The sequence below is a fragment of the Pipistrellus hanaki genome (genome assembly GCF_964339955.1).
Source record: "Pipistrellus hanaki genome assembly, chromosome: 7".
In the NCBI taxonomy this organism is placed as follows: Eukaryota; Metazoa; Chordata; class Mammalia; order Chiroptera; family Vespertilionidae; genus Pipistrellus; species Pipistrellus hanaki.
This window is the reverse complement of record NC_140509.1, coordinates 54355394-54372267: the sequence shown is the minus strand read 5'-3', so window position 1 is coordinate 54372267 and position 16874 is coordinate 54355394. Positions and strand designations below refer to the sequence as shown.

General features: G+C 36.9%; 1 protein-coding gene across 2 annotated transcripts in view; it reads right to left on the bottom strand.

Annotated features, from left to right (window-relative positions):
* The window catches only part of AFG1L (AFG1 like ATPase), a 121383-nt gene that overhangs the window by 79020 nt on the left and 25489 nt on the right, over positions 1 to 16874 (bottom strand). The window contains exons 3-4 of one of the 2 annotated variants that reach the window (XM_084890543.1): positions 6773 to 6824; positions 55 to 156 (exon numbers count right to left, since the gene is read on the bottom strand). In XM_084890543.1, coding sequence (XP_084746669.1) covers positions 55 to 156; positions 6773 to 6824 — 154 coding nt within the window. The remainder of the gene's footprint in view (positions 1 to 54; positions 157 to 6772; positions 6825 to 16874) is intronic. The other variant, XM_084890544.1, reaches the window with a different exon arrangement.

Sequence of the window (16874 nt, the reverse complement as noted above, 5' to 3'; positions counted from 1 at the left end):
TTTGTAGTGTTTGCCCACTTAAAAACCACTGCTTTTCCCAGATAGTTAACTTACTTTTGTGAACATCTAGCATGAAACCATGAAAATGAACCCGTTTTTTCCTCTTCATTTCCACATAAGTATAAAACATGTCCATCACCATTGTTTTCCCTGTACCTTAAAAAACAAAAATAAGGATACTATTAAACAGTGTTACTGATTGCTCTAATGATTGTTCATTAGCTTTAGGATAATGAAAACACACTCTCCTACTGGCAAGATTAAGACTATGTTATGTTTTTTTAAAGAAATGTTTATTTTTTATGTTAAACCAGCAAAAAATAAAATATTATTATTCTTTTCTGTTAAAATCCTGTTTTTAGGAAATATTATTAAATATTAGCTAATATTACAAGGGTTATTTGCCCCTGAAAACTATGTTTATAAACTGGCATAATTTATAAATTATTCATTCTTCAGTTTCTCTTCTAAAAGGTACCAATATGAATAAAATACATTCATTATATAAATATTTATTGGGCCATTACTAAGTGTGATAAACTATCTCAGGCACTATGGGAAAATTCAAACATGAAAAATAAGAAAACAAAGATTAGTAGCTAACATAAATACTAAAAAAAATAGATGTAGATTAGAGCTGGATTATTGTTAAGTATATAATACTTTTTCAAAAATCTGAGAATACAGGTCTTGTAAAATGAGGTCTACTTGAAGAAATTCTGATAGTCAACTCTTATAATTAAGTTATGTAATATCAACACTCTGGAACTTTTCATCACTATGATTGCATTAATAATTGAAGAGTCAATGACCTGGGCTTTTAACGCAGACATGCACAGAAAGCCTATTCCCTAGCAGAAAGGCAGAGCTCAAGCTTGGTTCACACCAAGCATTCCTTGCAGGCCAAGCCCAGGGATGCTGGCCCTGTCTCTTATCCTTCTGAGTTCTCCATTCCCCTTCCCTCCACCATGTTCTCCTCCTAAGAGCTGCAGCTCAGGAAGTGAGATTGAGTCTTAAGTGAGGGAGAGGGCACGGGTGGGTGGGGGGTAAGATGGGGAGCAGGGAGGGGTCTCCATTCCATAGATAACTTTCGGTCCATGCTGTTTGAATTGCCAGAAAGTTTTTGTATATGAAAATACAATTTGTTAAAGAGATTTTTTTAAAAAATATATTTTTATTGATTTCAGAGAGGAAGGAAGAGGGAGACAGAGATAGAAATATCAATAATGAGAGAGAATTATTGGTGGGCTGCCTCCTACAAGCCTTGGGCATGTGCTCTGACTTCCTGGTTCATAAGTCAACATTCAACCACTGAGCCACACCAGCTGGGCTGTCAAAGAGATTTTTAATGAAGAGACCATTCAACCTGAAAAGTAATTCTTTACAAAAGTATCCAGTACAATATCTCTTGATATAGTGAGTGGCAGCAGATTTTAAGTCATTATATTTACCTAACAGAGTAAATCAATAAAGTTTCAAATCCTGCTGTATAGTAGGGGTGTCGAACTCAATCAGAGAAGGGGCCAAAATCTAAAATCCAGCCTAAATCGCGGGCCGAATGGTTTACTGAACAGTCATAAACTGACAATGTCATAAACTGACAGCGGAGTGCAGTGATGACAGCGCGGTGCGGGCCACATTGCAAGGCCTGGCGGGCTGGATTTGGCCCGCGGGCCTTGTGTTTGACACATGTGGTATAAAGCATAGTATACTGACAGGTCCAGAAAAAAGTCATGAATTATCTAACCACAATGCAAACAACCTGTATTTGAAGTGACTTTTGTGTTAACTCTAAAAAATGGGTTTAAAATATAATGTGACCATCATGTAAAAGGTTTCTGAAGATAAAAGAAACATAAAAGGAAAGGACTGATAGATTAGGCTACGTGCAATTCAACTTTCTAAATATAAAATTCACCATAAATAAAAATTATTATCTTTATTTATTTAATCAATATATTTTTACTGAATGCCCACCATGTGTGAGGTCCTATTCTAGGTGGTTAGGGTATCACAGTGAACAAACTTCACAAAAATCCATGCCCTTATTGAATTTGGTAGTTAAACCTTATATATCTTTTCAGATATAAAGAGCTCTTACAAACTACAATGAACTTTTTGTCTTAAAGCTCTCCCTTCTGGAAATTTCTCTACTTAGTATGATTCTATGATGAGAGTATCAATCACAAGGTGGGACAATAAAAATACTCCACTAACCTACTCACTGTGATTGGCCCTGCCATGGGCATATGACCCAGTTAGGTAATGTTCTATGGGAGGAGTTAATATGGATTCCAAGAATAAGAATCATCCCTTCTCCTTTTAAGAGAACAGCCTAGAAGATTCCAGGAGCCTTCTTTCCTATAACATCAAAAAATTCTTACCAAGCATGAAGCCAACAATAGAAAACCAGAACCAAGCAATGAAGAAGGGAAAAGGAAGGAAGGATAAAGAGAGATCCCTAAAATATTATTTAATCTCTCCTCTAATGAGCTGAATCAGACCATTCCTTGATTTCACAATTAAACCAGCCATTAAATTCCTCCCCTGGTTCAGCTACTTCAATGGACTCCCCTCCCCCCACTCCAATGAAAGAGGACTGAGCAATACAGAGTTAACAAGGGGGTGGGGCCCAGGGAAAGATGATCAAGTGCAAAGGACACGAGTATTCAAATAACACAAAAAATATATAAATAGCTTTAAACACATTTTTTAAAGTTTAACTCCATCAGAAATATAAAAAATACAAATTAAAACACCAATGATATACCAGTTTTATGTTGGTGAGGACATGGGAGAATCCAAGTAAATCACCTAGGTCTCACTAAATTGGATTAAGAAACTTCAGAATAATAGGAGTCCAACAACATAGGTGAAAATTTCAAGGCAAAGCACCAGAGAGAAGGAAGCTATATAATGAAAAGCGCTCCTGAAACCAACATGTAAGTACTCTTGAGTCTTTGGCTGAAGACTAGCTACTCCTATGTAGGGTGATATACTCCATGATGTGAGGCAAAGAATGGCCATCAGGAAACTATAAGATAAACAATTTCCAGTTGTTGTATGTATCATATCTCTGGAAATTATGGACAACACAAGGGATTCTTGGAAAAATAGAATTGTTCAGTATCTTGATTATGATGGTATATATATATATGAAACTACACAGGTGATAAATTGTACACATACATTAACACAAGTAAAATTGGAGAGATTTGAATAAGATCCATGAACTGTATTGATGTCAATATCCTGGTTGTGATATTTATATTATAGTTTTGCAAAATGTTACCTTTCAGGGCAATAAAATAGAAAATACCAAAATATATCACATGTAAGCATAAGTTTTCTTTCATGGAACTATTTTTCAGGTGTGTGGTGGTATGGGTGTGGGTGTGGGTGTGAGTGTGTGTCCGCGCTCTCGCACGCGCGTGCGCGCTCCTGCACTCTGGTGCTTTGCCTTGAAATGTACACTCAGTGAGTTAGGGCGTAAAATATAGTTCTTACTCTGGATCAGGTTCAAAAATGTTTCAAAGCCATTGCAATAGTTTGTAAACTTAGGGTGAACAAAGGCTGCATCTGCTTTTATTCACAATTATACCTCAGGAAACAACACAAGGCAGATGCTTAATAAACATTTGTCATGTGAATGGAAGAATGAGGACAGAAGTTGTGGGGGGAAAGTAGGGAAGAAATCTACAGTACATTTTACCAACTTCACAATTTGCTTTAGTCTCTACAGAATCATAAATAAAACCTTGTATATTTCTTAAGAGGAGATTCTTGTTAGGGGACTAATTTGTAAAACCTAAAACTCTTTTATGTTCTAACTTTCATAGTTAGGAAAACAAAAATGACTACTTGAGAGCCCCCTGCACCCATGGTGTTTTTTTCACAGCTGACCCCCTGCAGAAGGAGCTGTACGTATGTAGGAAGCCTCCATCATGGCTTCCGAGTCCAGCAGAATTTTGCTTCCCAACTCCTAACCTTTGGTGAAATTATCAATAAGAAATAGGTGAGGCTAAACCAAGAGTCAGCAGAAAAAGGACTAATAAACAAAAATGAACTTTTATTATCTCCCCATATACCAGAGAAATCATTAAGTGCAGTCTGTTAGTCAGAAGCAGGAGCCTTGTTGTAAGAAAGCCTGCTGAAGGGTAAGAATGAAGCCATAAGAAACTACTGCAGCTTATGGTCTCTGTATGGTTTGAGCTAAGCATTTTATTAATGAATACGTTTTGTTTCAAGATTAAACCATGATGATAATCCCTTCAATTATAGAAACTCCACTGGGGTTCCCTGGATTGGGGGGTCTACCTGAAGCAATCATCTCACCATATCTATGAAGAAAGGGAGTACAGTTGAGCAGGCATGACAGAGGGCAAGTCCAGCACAGCAGGAAGAAGTGGGAAGGGGGCACTAGGCAGACACCCTCTTTCCCATCACTTCTGAAAATGTAAACCTGTTTCCCGAGTCTGAAAAAGGAAACTAAAGAATAAGAGCTTATGAAGGCACTGGGAGGCTTTTCTCCCAACCAGAAAATCTGACCTGTCCTTGATTACCTATTCTGTAACTATTCTAAACTAAACTGAGTATAGCCACTGAAATGTTCATCTCACTTCCCGTTTCATAATTCCTTTCTCTTTTCCTCTTTATATTATAAAAATGTTCCTACCTGAAGGTTGCACCATACCCAGCCTATCTGAACATCCTATTTTATCACATTTTTTTCTGATTCTTTCAAGCATTCAGATGATTTATGTTTTTGTACTTCCCTTCAATCAATTAGAATATGGCTGTGTTTTGCAAACTAAAAATCCAACAACTTTCATGAGTTTTTTAAGTCCTTTGCAGAAGTAGAAGTTGTGCTTTACTAACCATCTCCATTTATGGAGAAGTGGCTAAGGTACCAGGAGAAACAAAGATACTGGTCTTAGCAATGACTGATAGTGAAAGTGAGGGTATAGGAAGGACATGTTCTCCAAAGAGACAAAGAATGAGCTCTGACAACAGGCTGAGACCTGCTGGCAGTGCCCAAAGGTACTGACATGTGACACTGAACATGCACCTGATATAAAATCCTTTGTAACTACGAAGGAAGCATACCTTGATCTAAAAAATACCAATTAGATAATTAACTAAGAGAACAATAGTTTGAGTTTCTTATACTTTTTTTTTAACCGTAAGTTTCAAGAACTTGATGAATTTTAGGGGCAATTTGTACCATTCACTTTTGTGAATTAAATAATTTTTTGTTAGGTGCACTAAATCTGTAAATGCAAAATAGGAATTTAGCAGCATTTGTAAACAAATCAGAAAAAAAGAAGAACCCTTTTAAAGATAAAAAGCTAAACCCTTAAAGTTTTATATTTAAGGTACTATAAATATTTATTCAACTATTTTATTTCTTGTCCTAAATATATTACTAACTTCTGCCATCACTCCTTAATGCAAATTTGTTATGGCTACAAGGAAACCTGAAGCATGTTTATCAGTCTAGGACAGTGGTCAGCAAACTCATTAGTCAACAGAGCCAAATATCAACAGTACAAAGATTGAAATTTTCTTTTGAGAGCCAAATTTTTTAAACAACTTCTTCTAACACCACTTCTTCAAAATAGACTCACCCAGGCCATGGCATTTTGTGGAAGAGCCACACTCAAGGGGCCAAAGAGCCACAATGTGGCCTGCGAGACGCAATTTGCCAACCACGGGTCTAGGACCAAAACTGATCCATTACATGTAAATGAAAATTTTTAGTATCCCACTATAAGAAATGAGTGGCAAGCAACAAAGCCAGGGAAAGTAAGAGCCACCTTCATAACACCAGTGAATGTGGGTAACCAAGGAGAAGTTTAGGAAGAATTTGTTTGAAGGAAATGGAAAGCAGAAAACAGATTGTTTCAGCAAGACATTTCAGAAAAACAGATGAAGTCATAGAAGAAGCAAGACATTAGTTGATTAGGAAAATCTATAAAGTAAGTGACAGTTAATAAATTTTCCAAAAAAAATGTGAGTCTTTTGTGCCCAAAAGAAATGGGAGACCAAGCCCTAGCTGATTTGGTTCATTGGATAGAGCCTTGGCCAATGGACTGAAGGGTCATGAGTTGGATTTTGGTCAAGGGCACATGCCTTTCTGTAGCAGGCTTAGATCCCAGGTTGGGGTGGGTGCAGGAGGCAATCAATTGATGTTTCTCTGTGTCTCTCTCCCTCCCTTCCACTCTCTCTAAAAATCAGTGGAAAAATATCCTTGGGTAAGAATTAACAATAACAACAAAACAAAGAAATGAGAGACCAAGGAAGTATTACCACTTGTGCATTAAGAGTATCTACTAATAAATTAAAGATAAGGGCTTACATTATGAGTAGAAACATTAGTGGAAAGTAAAAGTGAGAAAGAACAGCTTTTTTAAAAAGTATATCCTAAGCTGAGCCAAATAGCAGTGAGCAACAGGATTCTGAATTATCTAATAACCTATCTATAAATGATTTCCTTCCCCGAGATCAACTCGCTTTATTCATTGAATAATGTTTGTACACTAACATGCTAACTAACACTGCCTTACACTACAGGCACACCCTCTGAGAAGTAAAAGTGCAAACTAAGATGCCTACCCTTCCCTCCCCCTATTTTACCTCACCTCATCCTACTCCCTTGCTGGTAGTGGACTGAAGGACTGAAGAATTGAAGGATGAAAATGGAAGTTATCGCTGAGTAAAAGCTGGGAAACTTTCTGTTTGTGCCACCCAAAACTTGTTTTAACACACTTACCAACATCTCCATAAACATAGAGGCCCTTTGGAGGTTTGTTCCTTGAAAAAAGCTGCAAATTAAGAACAAATTATAAATCTCTAACATGGAAATCATTAAATATCATCATATACATAGTGTTCCTAACTGTGCTATATATACGCGGCTAAAATGGACTGTTATGCACAATAAGTAAAATAAAAACTGGATGTAAAGGGCTGGGAAGCCTAAGTTAGGTTTCAATACAAAAGGCAAAATGCATAGTGGTCCCGAGCAGGGGCTCTGAAGTCATGCGAGTTTACATCCCTACACCATCTGCTAGCCAGGTGATCTTCCCCCTCTTTCCCAACGAGCTCTCCAAACAATGGCAGCCTGGCTCGTTCTCAGCAAGCAACAGATTAGAGTTTTTCTGGAAAAAACTAAATGATATCCAACCTTATTTGCTGCCCTAGGCCTGTCCTGCCCATGACTCTCAAAGTCGTTCCTTGACCCGATCTTTATTTGAAACATCTGCTGTGAACTGCTTCCTGCCAGGACTCAGATACATACCCAACCCCTAAAATGCACAGACATAACATTAGACAAACACTTGAAAATGTGAACATGAATAAGTTCACAGATCTAATGACTAGTGTAAGATGTGTCCTGTTACTTGTATCTTAGGAAATTTGTAAAGGAGGAGGAGGAAGATACCTTTCTACGGGGTATCTGATGAGTCCAATAGCACTGCATTGTACCACTGACCAAACTGACCGGGCCATTGTAGATTGTTCAGATGGTAAACGTAAGGATGATGTTGAAAGACTGTGGTAACCTATCACCTCCCTCTGCTAAGCATAAAAGATACAGCACAAGAGTATGAGAGTTGGACCAAAAGATCTAGTAGAAATTCTGGTTCTGCTACTTATTATATTAGCTATGTGACTCTGGGTAAGTCTCATCAACCCTGCAATGTGCCATTTCCTTATCTGCTGGGCACAGGGCAGAGCGCAGGGGAGTTCCCACTCACTGCCTACTTCTGCATACCTAATCACAAGGCCCACTCACTCACAGTGAAGACTGGAAACTACATGTGCTCAATGATACCTGCTTCCATCCAAACTTGGGGCCGTGAAAACAGAAACCTTGCACCCTTTGACACACCCATCTCAAAGACCTGAACAACACTAATATACACTCAAGATATTTTATATTTAAAACTCTATACCAAATGATTCAAGAATTCAAGACAGGCAGCCCAATTTCAAATATAGTTCATATGCTAAGCCATAAAGAAAACCTCAACAAATTCCAAAGAATCAATGTACTCCAACCATAATATAATAAAAAGTTAGAAATAATGAAAGAATAGCTAAAAATAGAAAAACCTCATAAATATTAAGATATTGACCTTCCCATCACATTCACCCAGACTTCTGAATACTGCTGGACAAAAGGTCTGAAAGGCTTGCAGACTGCACCCTCTTACCAGTGCCTACATATTGTCAACAACTATTTCCCTGGTTAGTTCACTCCCTTTCTCCACAATGATGCTCTAGAACAGTGGTTGGCAAACCACGGCTCTCGAACCACATGTGGCTTTTTAGCCCCTTGAGTGTGGTTCTCCCACAAAATACCACGTGCAGGTGTGCACATTCAGTGCGACTGAAACTTCGTGGCCCCTGCACATAAGTCGGTTTTCAGCCTGGCTGAGTCTATTTTGAAGAAGTGGCGTTAGAGCACTCCAGGGTCCAAAGAGCCACATGTGGCTCACGAGCTGCGATTTGCCGATCACTGAATTATACTATAAGGCCATAGAAATCAAAACAGCATGGTACTCGCAAAAACAAACAAAAAAATAAAAAAACAAAAAAACAAAAAACACAGACATATAGATCAATGGAACAAAATAGAGAACCCAGAATTAAATCCACACCTTTATAGTCAATTAATATTGAACAAAAAAAGGCAAAAACATATAATGGACTAAAGATAGTCTATTCAATAAATGGTGTTGGGAAAATTAGACAGACACGTGCAAAAAAAAAAAAAAAAAATGAAACTAGACCACCTTCTTATATCACACACAAGAATAAACTCAAGCCGAAACCAGTTTGGCTCAGTGGATAGAGCGTCAGCCTGTGGACTGACAGGTCCTGGATTCGATTCCGGTCAAGGGAATGTACCTTGGTTGTGGGCTCATCCCCAGTAGGGGGTGTGCAGGAGGCAGCTGATCGATGTTTCTCTCTCATCGATGTTTCTAACTCTCTATCTCTCTCCCTCTCTGTAAGAAATCAATTTTTAATTTTTTTTTTTTTTTTTTAAGAATAAACTCAAAATGGATTAAAGCCCTAGCTAGTTTGGCCTAGTGGATAGAGCACTGGCCTGAGGACTAAAGGATCTTAGGTTTGATTCCAGCCTGGTCTGGGCTCCTGGGGAGGCAACCAATCAATGTGTCTCTCTCACATTGATTATTTCTCTCTCTATCTCTCCCCCTTTCTTCCACCCTCTCTAAAATTTAATGGAAAAATATCCTCAGTGAAGATTAACAAAAAAATAGATTAAAAACTTAAATGTTAGACTCGAAACCATAAAATTCCTAGAAGAGCAATACTTTCAACAATAAAGATTTTCTTTAAATCCTAGAAGAAAACACAGGCAGTAAAAATCTCAGACATTCTAGTAGCAATATTTTTCCTGATATATCTCCTCCAGTGAGTGAAACAAAAGAAAAAATAAACAAATGGAAATACATCAAACTAAAGAGTTTTTGCACAGCAAAGGAAACCATCAACACAATGAAAAGACAACCCACTGAATGGGAGAACATATTTGCCAATGATATATCTGATAAGGGATTAATAATATTCTAAATTTATAAAGAACTTACAATACTCAACACCAAAGAAACAAACAATTTAATTGAAAAACAGACACTTCTCCCCCAAAGGACATACAGTTGATCAATAGACAAATGAAAAAGTGGACATACAGATGATCTATAGACATATGAAAAGATGCTCAACATCACTAATCAGAGAAATGCAAATTAAAACCATAAAGAGCCCGGCTACATGGCTCAATGGTTGAGCACTGACCTATGAACCAGGAGGTCATGGTTCAGTCCAGGGTACATGCCACAGTTGTGAGCTCGATCCCCAGTAGAGGCCAAGCAGGAGACAGCCAATCAATGATTCTCTTTCATCATTGATGTTTCTATCTCTCTCCCTTCCTCTTTCTGAAATCAATAAAAAGTTTTTTTAAAAAAACCCACAATGAGATATCACCTCACACCTCTCAGAATGGCTATCATCAATAAATCAACGAACAACAAGTGTTGGCAAGGATACGGAAAAAGGAAACCCTCATGTATTGTTGGCAGGAATACGATTGGTACAGCCACTGTGGAAAACAGTATGGCGTTACCTTAAAAAAATTAAAAATGGAACTGCCTTATGAACCAGCTATTCCACTTTTGGGAATTTATCTGAAGAAACCCAAAACAGTAATGTGCGCCCCTATGTTCATTGAAGAATTTTACAATAGCCAAGATTTGGAAGCAGCCCAAGTGTCCATCAGTAGATGAGTGGATAAAAATGCTGTGTAAATTGACACAATGGAATACTACTCTGCTATAAAAAGGGAAAAATTTTACCCTTTGTGACAGCATGGATGGACCTCGACAACATTATGCTAAGTGAAATAAGCCAGTCAGAGAAAGGTAAGTACCATATGATATCACTCATGTGTAGAATTTAATGAAACTAAACTATCAAGCAAAACAGAGACAGACTCATAGACATGGAGAGCAGGCAGAGAGCTCTGGATGGGGGCAGGGAGGGCAGGGGTGGAGGTATTGCCAAAAAAAGAAAAAAAGAGAGAGAAGACATGGACAACAGTGTGGTGATTGTGGGGCAAGGGGGGATGAATGGAGGTGGAAGAGGGAATGGAGGTTATAAATGGTGATGGAAAAAATTAAATTAAAAAAAATTTTAATGTGGGAAGATTTAAAAAAAAACAAAAAACAAAAAAAAAAAAAAACAGTTACCATTATGTTCCATTTGTTAAAACAAAAAACACAGTTTGAAGTTGGCAACTAGAAAAAATTTATTGAACCATACACTTTGAGTAAATCCTGGCATTAATTTGGACATTTTTAAACAGCCATTAGTTCCAAAATATATCAGCCTTTTTTACGTTTATTACTAAAAACCAATTTAAAATCTTTTTAAAAAATAAACATCACCGCCTTCACCCCAACTCAAAAAAAAAAAAAAAAAAAAGTGAAAACTGCTAGTTTTTTCTTCCAGCCTATGAGCACTGTGAAAAAGAAACAATGATGCTGAGAGCCAAGCGGTTAGACCTCTGTGAGAAAAGCAGGAATAGCCTGGCTGGCATGGCTGAATGGTTGAGAATTGACCTATGAACCAGGAGGTCACAGTTTGATTCCTAATCAGGGCATATGCCTGGATTGTGGGCTGCAGAAGGCAGCCGATCAATAATTTCTCTCATCATTGATGTCTCTGTCTCTCTCTCCTTCTCCCTTCTCCTCTCTGAAATCAATAAAAATATATTTTATTAAAAAAATAAAGAAAGAAAAGCAGGAATTGGGGGCTTAAAGAAACCAAAAGGGAAACAATTAACTTTGCATGAGCGTGATTAAGGAAAAACTATAGAAGGGAGATAGCCTGTGAGCTTACAGGTTGAGTAAAAATGAACAAGCTATTCTAGTCAGATGTAAAATAGAAAAAGCTATCCTAGTTTGGAGGAAAAGCAAAGACATTCTAATTAAAAGGCAGGATGTCCAGTTAATTGTCTTGGGTGTAATAAGGTAACATAGTTATGTAGAAGAATATCTTTGTTAGGAGACACATAATGATGTTTTCAGGGTCAAGTGTTATGTTGTAATTGACTTTCATGTGATTAAAGAAAAAATATATTTCAAGAGAGAGAAAGAACAAATCGAACATGTTAACTGTTAATGTATTTAAATGTAATTGTGAACATTTTTCAAAATTAAAAAGTTGGGGGGAAATAAACCACAAAATTTGATAAGGTGAGTAATTAGTATATGACTTTTACTTCTGAATTAAATCTAAATTGTTCTAAAAGTATCTGAATATTTGCATTTTAGACAACTGATTCCAAAACTTTTATCAAAATAATTCCTTTAACTACTGCAGAGTAAACATTTGTCATCCATCATTCCAAATATTTTGATTGAATCATTCTAACTTTATCCATTATTTCTTATATCAAAATTCTAGTGTTAAAAATAATCCAACATAATTCTCATCAAAGTTATAAAGTAAAATAGCATGTCCTCTGTCTTTCTGGGTTTCTATCCACCTGCTACTGAGGAATAATTTCCATTAGGACAAGTAGATACCCTGTTTCCCCGAAAATAAGACCTAGCACGTGTAAGGATAAGACATCCCCTGAAAATAAGACCTAGCGCAACTTTGAGAGAAAAAAATAATATAAGATACTGTCTTATTTTCAGGGAAACAGGGTAATAAGGTTGGTCCTGTTAGAATAAAAAGAGTTTTCGAGCCCAGCCAGTGTGGCTCACTAGTTGAGTGTAGACCTATGAACCAGGAGGTCACTGTTCTATTCCTGGTCAAGGCATATGCTGCGATTGTCAGCTGCACCTCCAGTAGTGGGTGTGCAGGAGGCAGCCAATCAATGATTCTCTTTCATCATTGATGTTTCTCTCTCTCTCTCCTTCTCCCTTCTTTCCTGAAAAAATATATTTTTTAAAAGTTTCAGATTTATTTAAAATGCAGTAATACTACTTTTCCTGTTACTTCCAACTCTCTCTGCCATTCCACTATTATCTCCTAAAATGACAGAATTAGAGACAATTATTCCAGCTGGAATGCTGAGCATAATTATATCTTTTAAAACTAGCATTACATCACTCCAACATAGATCACTTTTTGATAAAAGTATATCACACTTCAGGTTTCTAAGATCTTTACAAACTAAAAACAGAACTATGTTAGCACCCATAAATTTTCTACAAATGAAAATCTTTTTTTAAATGCCTTCAGCAGATTTGCAAGAGAACCCTCTTAACCTAAAGTACACCAATTTGTTCAGTTTACAAGTATAATTAAGTCTATTTAAGTACCTAAGTAACTAGCAAATGTGAGGGGGAAGGGGGGAGGTGAGCTTAAACCTCTAAGACAACTAGCATAAGAAGTGGCTCGACTTCTGATTATAACAGAATTTGAAGATGTAAATTACTTTTTAATGTCTCATTCATTCAAGCAATGAGCATGTATAAGTGCCTATATGTGCCACTGGGAAACAAATGACAGGAGGCAATTTCTTCAGCAAACCCTTCCATGTCACTCACTCCTAACTGATAATAAGATTCTGGACTAGCTGAAGTGAAGCTAGTATGGTATGACCTACTCCAGTTCACCACTAATTCAGAGGGATGCCCATAAGCTTGGTTCTCAAATCAATGTAGAGCTCCTCAAAACCTGGTGGAGGTTCTGAATTTGAGAAATTCAAGCAGCCTTCCAAGCTCCTTCTGACACTAGAGGGAATGAGCACACACACACAGCCACAGAGGGACAAATGGACACAGGAACTTAACCTCTCACAGACACAAGGAGAGGCTGACAGCAACCAGGACAACTGTCTTCTGAATCAGTGGAAAATTATTGTGGGAATCTTCAGTGAAGAAGGATAACCTGAAAGATGCTTCCTTCTGGAACAGCACATAGGAAGGGCAACGGTGAAGAGCTAACTAGCTGAAACAGATTTTATGGAAAAATAAGTGAAGAGAAAGGAAAATCTAACCAGAACATAAATCAAAATCTATCACATACCACCACTATTCCAAACACAACGTGCCACATACATATGTCCTTCACTTCTCACTCCTTCTACTCAGATTCTCACTCTGGCTACCTTGCTTTCCTCCCCACCTCCTCCTCCAAATCAAAGTCCTTGTCGCCAGTGATTTCAATGGACAATTCTTGAAATGAATTCTTAAAATTTCCCACTTCATAAATACATTCTGCCAAAGCATAAGAGGTTTCCTGATTTTCTCTCCTTTAAGCTGCATTTTCCATGGCCTTCCTTACATCATGAAAATAAAAATTACCTTTAGAGCTGACTCAGTCTTCACACAAACCCTCTACTGAACAGCCTGAACTGAGTAGAAACTTGAGACTTTTTGTCTTTCTTCAAAACTAATTTTCAATTCTCAATATTAGTTTCCAAAAAATTGCTATTATTGAAGTAGTATACTTTGCACAAATGGAAACTTTAATCAAGAATTATCAGAAGTGTTTTTATAAAGGTTATTTAAATTTTAATTGTATTGAGTATATTATTTACATTTTATTATTCTCTCTAGACAGTAAATATTGCATTTAATTTAATTAACAGTCCAATGCTACAGAAACAATGCAGAATTTATGTAATACTGAAACTGTTACAAGACAGTTCAGATATTGGACACACATGACATGGCAAAGCCATTCTATATGCCATGAGCAGTATCTTATATTAATTTATTTTACCAGTAATAACACAAATGAAAAAATAATTTGAATATATTTTAATTGATATTTTTTAATATATTTTATTGATTTTTTACAGAGAGGGAGAGGGATAGAGAGTTAGAAATATCGATGAGGGAGAAATATCGATCAGCTGCCTCCTGCACACCCCTTACTGGGGATGTGCCCACAACTAAGGTACATGCACTTGACCAGAATCAAACCTGGGACCCTTCAGTCCTCAGGCTGACGCTCTATCCACTGAGAGAAACCAGTTAGGGCTAATTGGTATTTTTTTTTTTAATGTTGAATAAATTGTCTTAAACATAGTGATACTGCTATTTCCCAGGAGCAAATAGTTACTACATATAATCTTAATTATATAAATTTGTACTATATATATTTTGTGGTTTTATATTAATTTCAATGTACCGTATTTTCCGGCATATAAGACGACTTTTGAAACGAAAAAAAGTCAACTGAAAATCGGGGCCAGAGTCAGAGAGGCGGTCTATTAAAAAAAGAACTGGTGTTGCCTCGGAAGTGGGGGGTAGTGTTATACAGCGAATACAGGCCTAAACCTATATTTTAACTGTAAAATTAGGGGGTCGTCTTATACACCGAAAAATACGGTATATAATCACATTTGGAATCTAGTCCCAGGGTAAATCAATAGTAATTTGATTCATAAAATTTCTTTTTTTTTTTAATATATTTTATTGATTTTTTACAGAGAGGAAGGGAGAGAGATAGATACTTTCTTTTCCTAAGTTCATAAAGAACTTTACTCTTATTTTCTTCAAGAGGTTTTTCTTTAAATTAGTATAATAATTCTATAGAATTTATTTTTTGCTTAGAGAAGTAGGTACTTAATTTTATTTTACTTTCAATATAGATAATCAATTATGTCATCTATTTATTGAATGGTCTATCTTCCACTAATTTTTAGTGCCAACTCATTTATTTATCAAGTTTCCATGTATGTTATGAGCTATTTTGTTCCATTTTTTTCTGTTTGTCTATATCAGGGGTCTTCAAACTACGGCCTGCGGGCCACATGTGGCCCGCAGAGGAGTCTGATCCGGCCCGCCAGGTTTTTTGGGCAGTGAGCGCAGCCGAGGTGTTACAGTAGGAATTAGTAGTTCATATAGTCCGGCCCTCTAGCTCTCTGAGGGACCGTGATCTGGCCCCCACTTTAAAAAGTTTGAGGACCCCTGGTCTATATAATGGAACAGTGAACAAAATAGTTCTGCTGACTACAGTCAGGCATATGTACAGGGAAGTAATGGGAGATAGGTTGGAAAGATAAAGTACAGTTCAAGAAGAACCTTAAATACTTAATGGTCTCCCACTAGCTTTCAAATCTAGCCAGTAGCAGTCATCCAGAATAGAGGTCAAATTATGGCCTGACACCTGTTTTTATAAATAAATATTTATTGGAATACACTTATGTATGTATTGTCTGTGACTGCTTTGACAATGGCAGAACTTTTGAATAGTTGTAACAGAGATCATATGGATCCCAAAGCCTAAAAAGATTTCCAATGTGGTTCGTTACACAAAATATTTGCTGATCCTTGACCCAGAGGCCTAGCTATAATCTCAGCATCGATTCCATAGTACTGATGCCTCTTTGGCATACATAATTTAGCTGCCATAACCAAAGTAGTCAGTCAGCTTTGGTTGATAATGACAGATAAAATTCCAATCCTAAACTATTGAAATAGAATTATACCCCTTTTTCTAAATTTAAGGAATGTACTTAATGAATTATTGTTTGTTTCATAAAATATTAATAATTTTTAAATTCATTTAAAGGAATTTATTCTCATCTATGTTGATGAAATAATTTCACCTTTAGGAACTATGACAAAGCTTAAGATGTAATTGAGTACATTGGCTAATTTTTCTGGATTCTGAAGCAGGCCCCCACACTCTGGTTCTCAAATTTCAGATTTCCTTTTTAAACATATTTTTTGTTGTTGTTCGTTTGTTAGTCCTCACCTGATGATATTTTTCCATTGATATTTAGAGAGAGTGGAAGGGAGGAGAAGAAACAAAGAGAGAGAAAGATCGATGTGAGCAAAACATATTGATTAGTTGTCTCCCACACAAACCCGACCAGGCTGGGCGAGGATGAAGCCTGCAACCAAGATACATGCCCTGGATGGGAATTGAACCTTCGATCAGAGGACCGATGCTTTATCCACGAAGCCAAACTGGATAGGGTTCAAATTTCAGATTTTAAATGGGTCTTTGGCATATGTTAGTTCTCCAAAACAAAATATCTTAGTTTGATCCCCAACCTTACTTCGTTACAGATAATACCATCACTGGGTTAGGACATAATACTTTTGCTTCAGCTTCATAAAAATCTGAAACAAGAAACATTCACTTTAAAATATTTCTGGTCTTTAACAAAACTGTAACTTACAATTTTCCAAAGGATAAAGTTCCAGAGATGAGGGAAGCTGTACCTGAATCACATTGCTCAGCTTCCTTTAGCTATAGAAAATGCCAGTTCTAAGAAGAGGAATGGAGGAGAGAACAAGCTCACTCTCTTGGCAGAAAGGATGAGGGGAGGAATGGAGGAAAAACCAGCAAACTGCCTAGCAGCCCTTGTG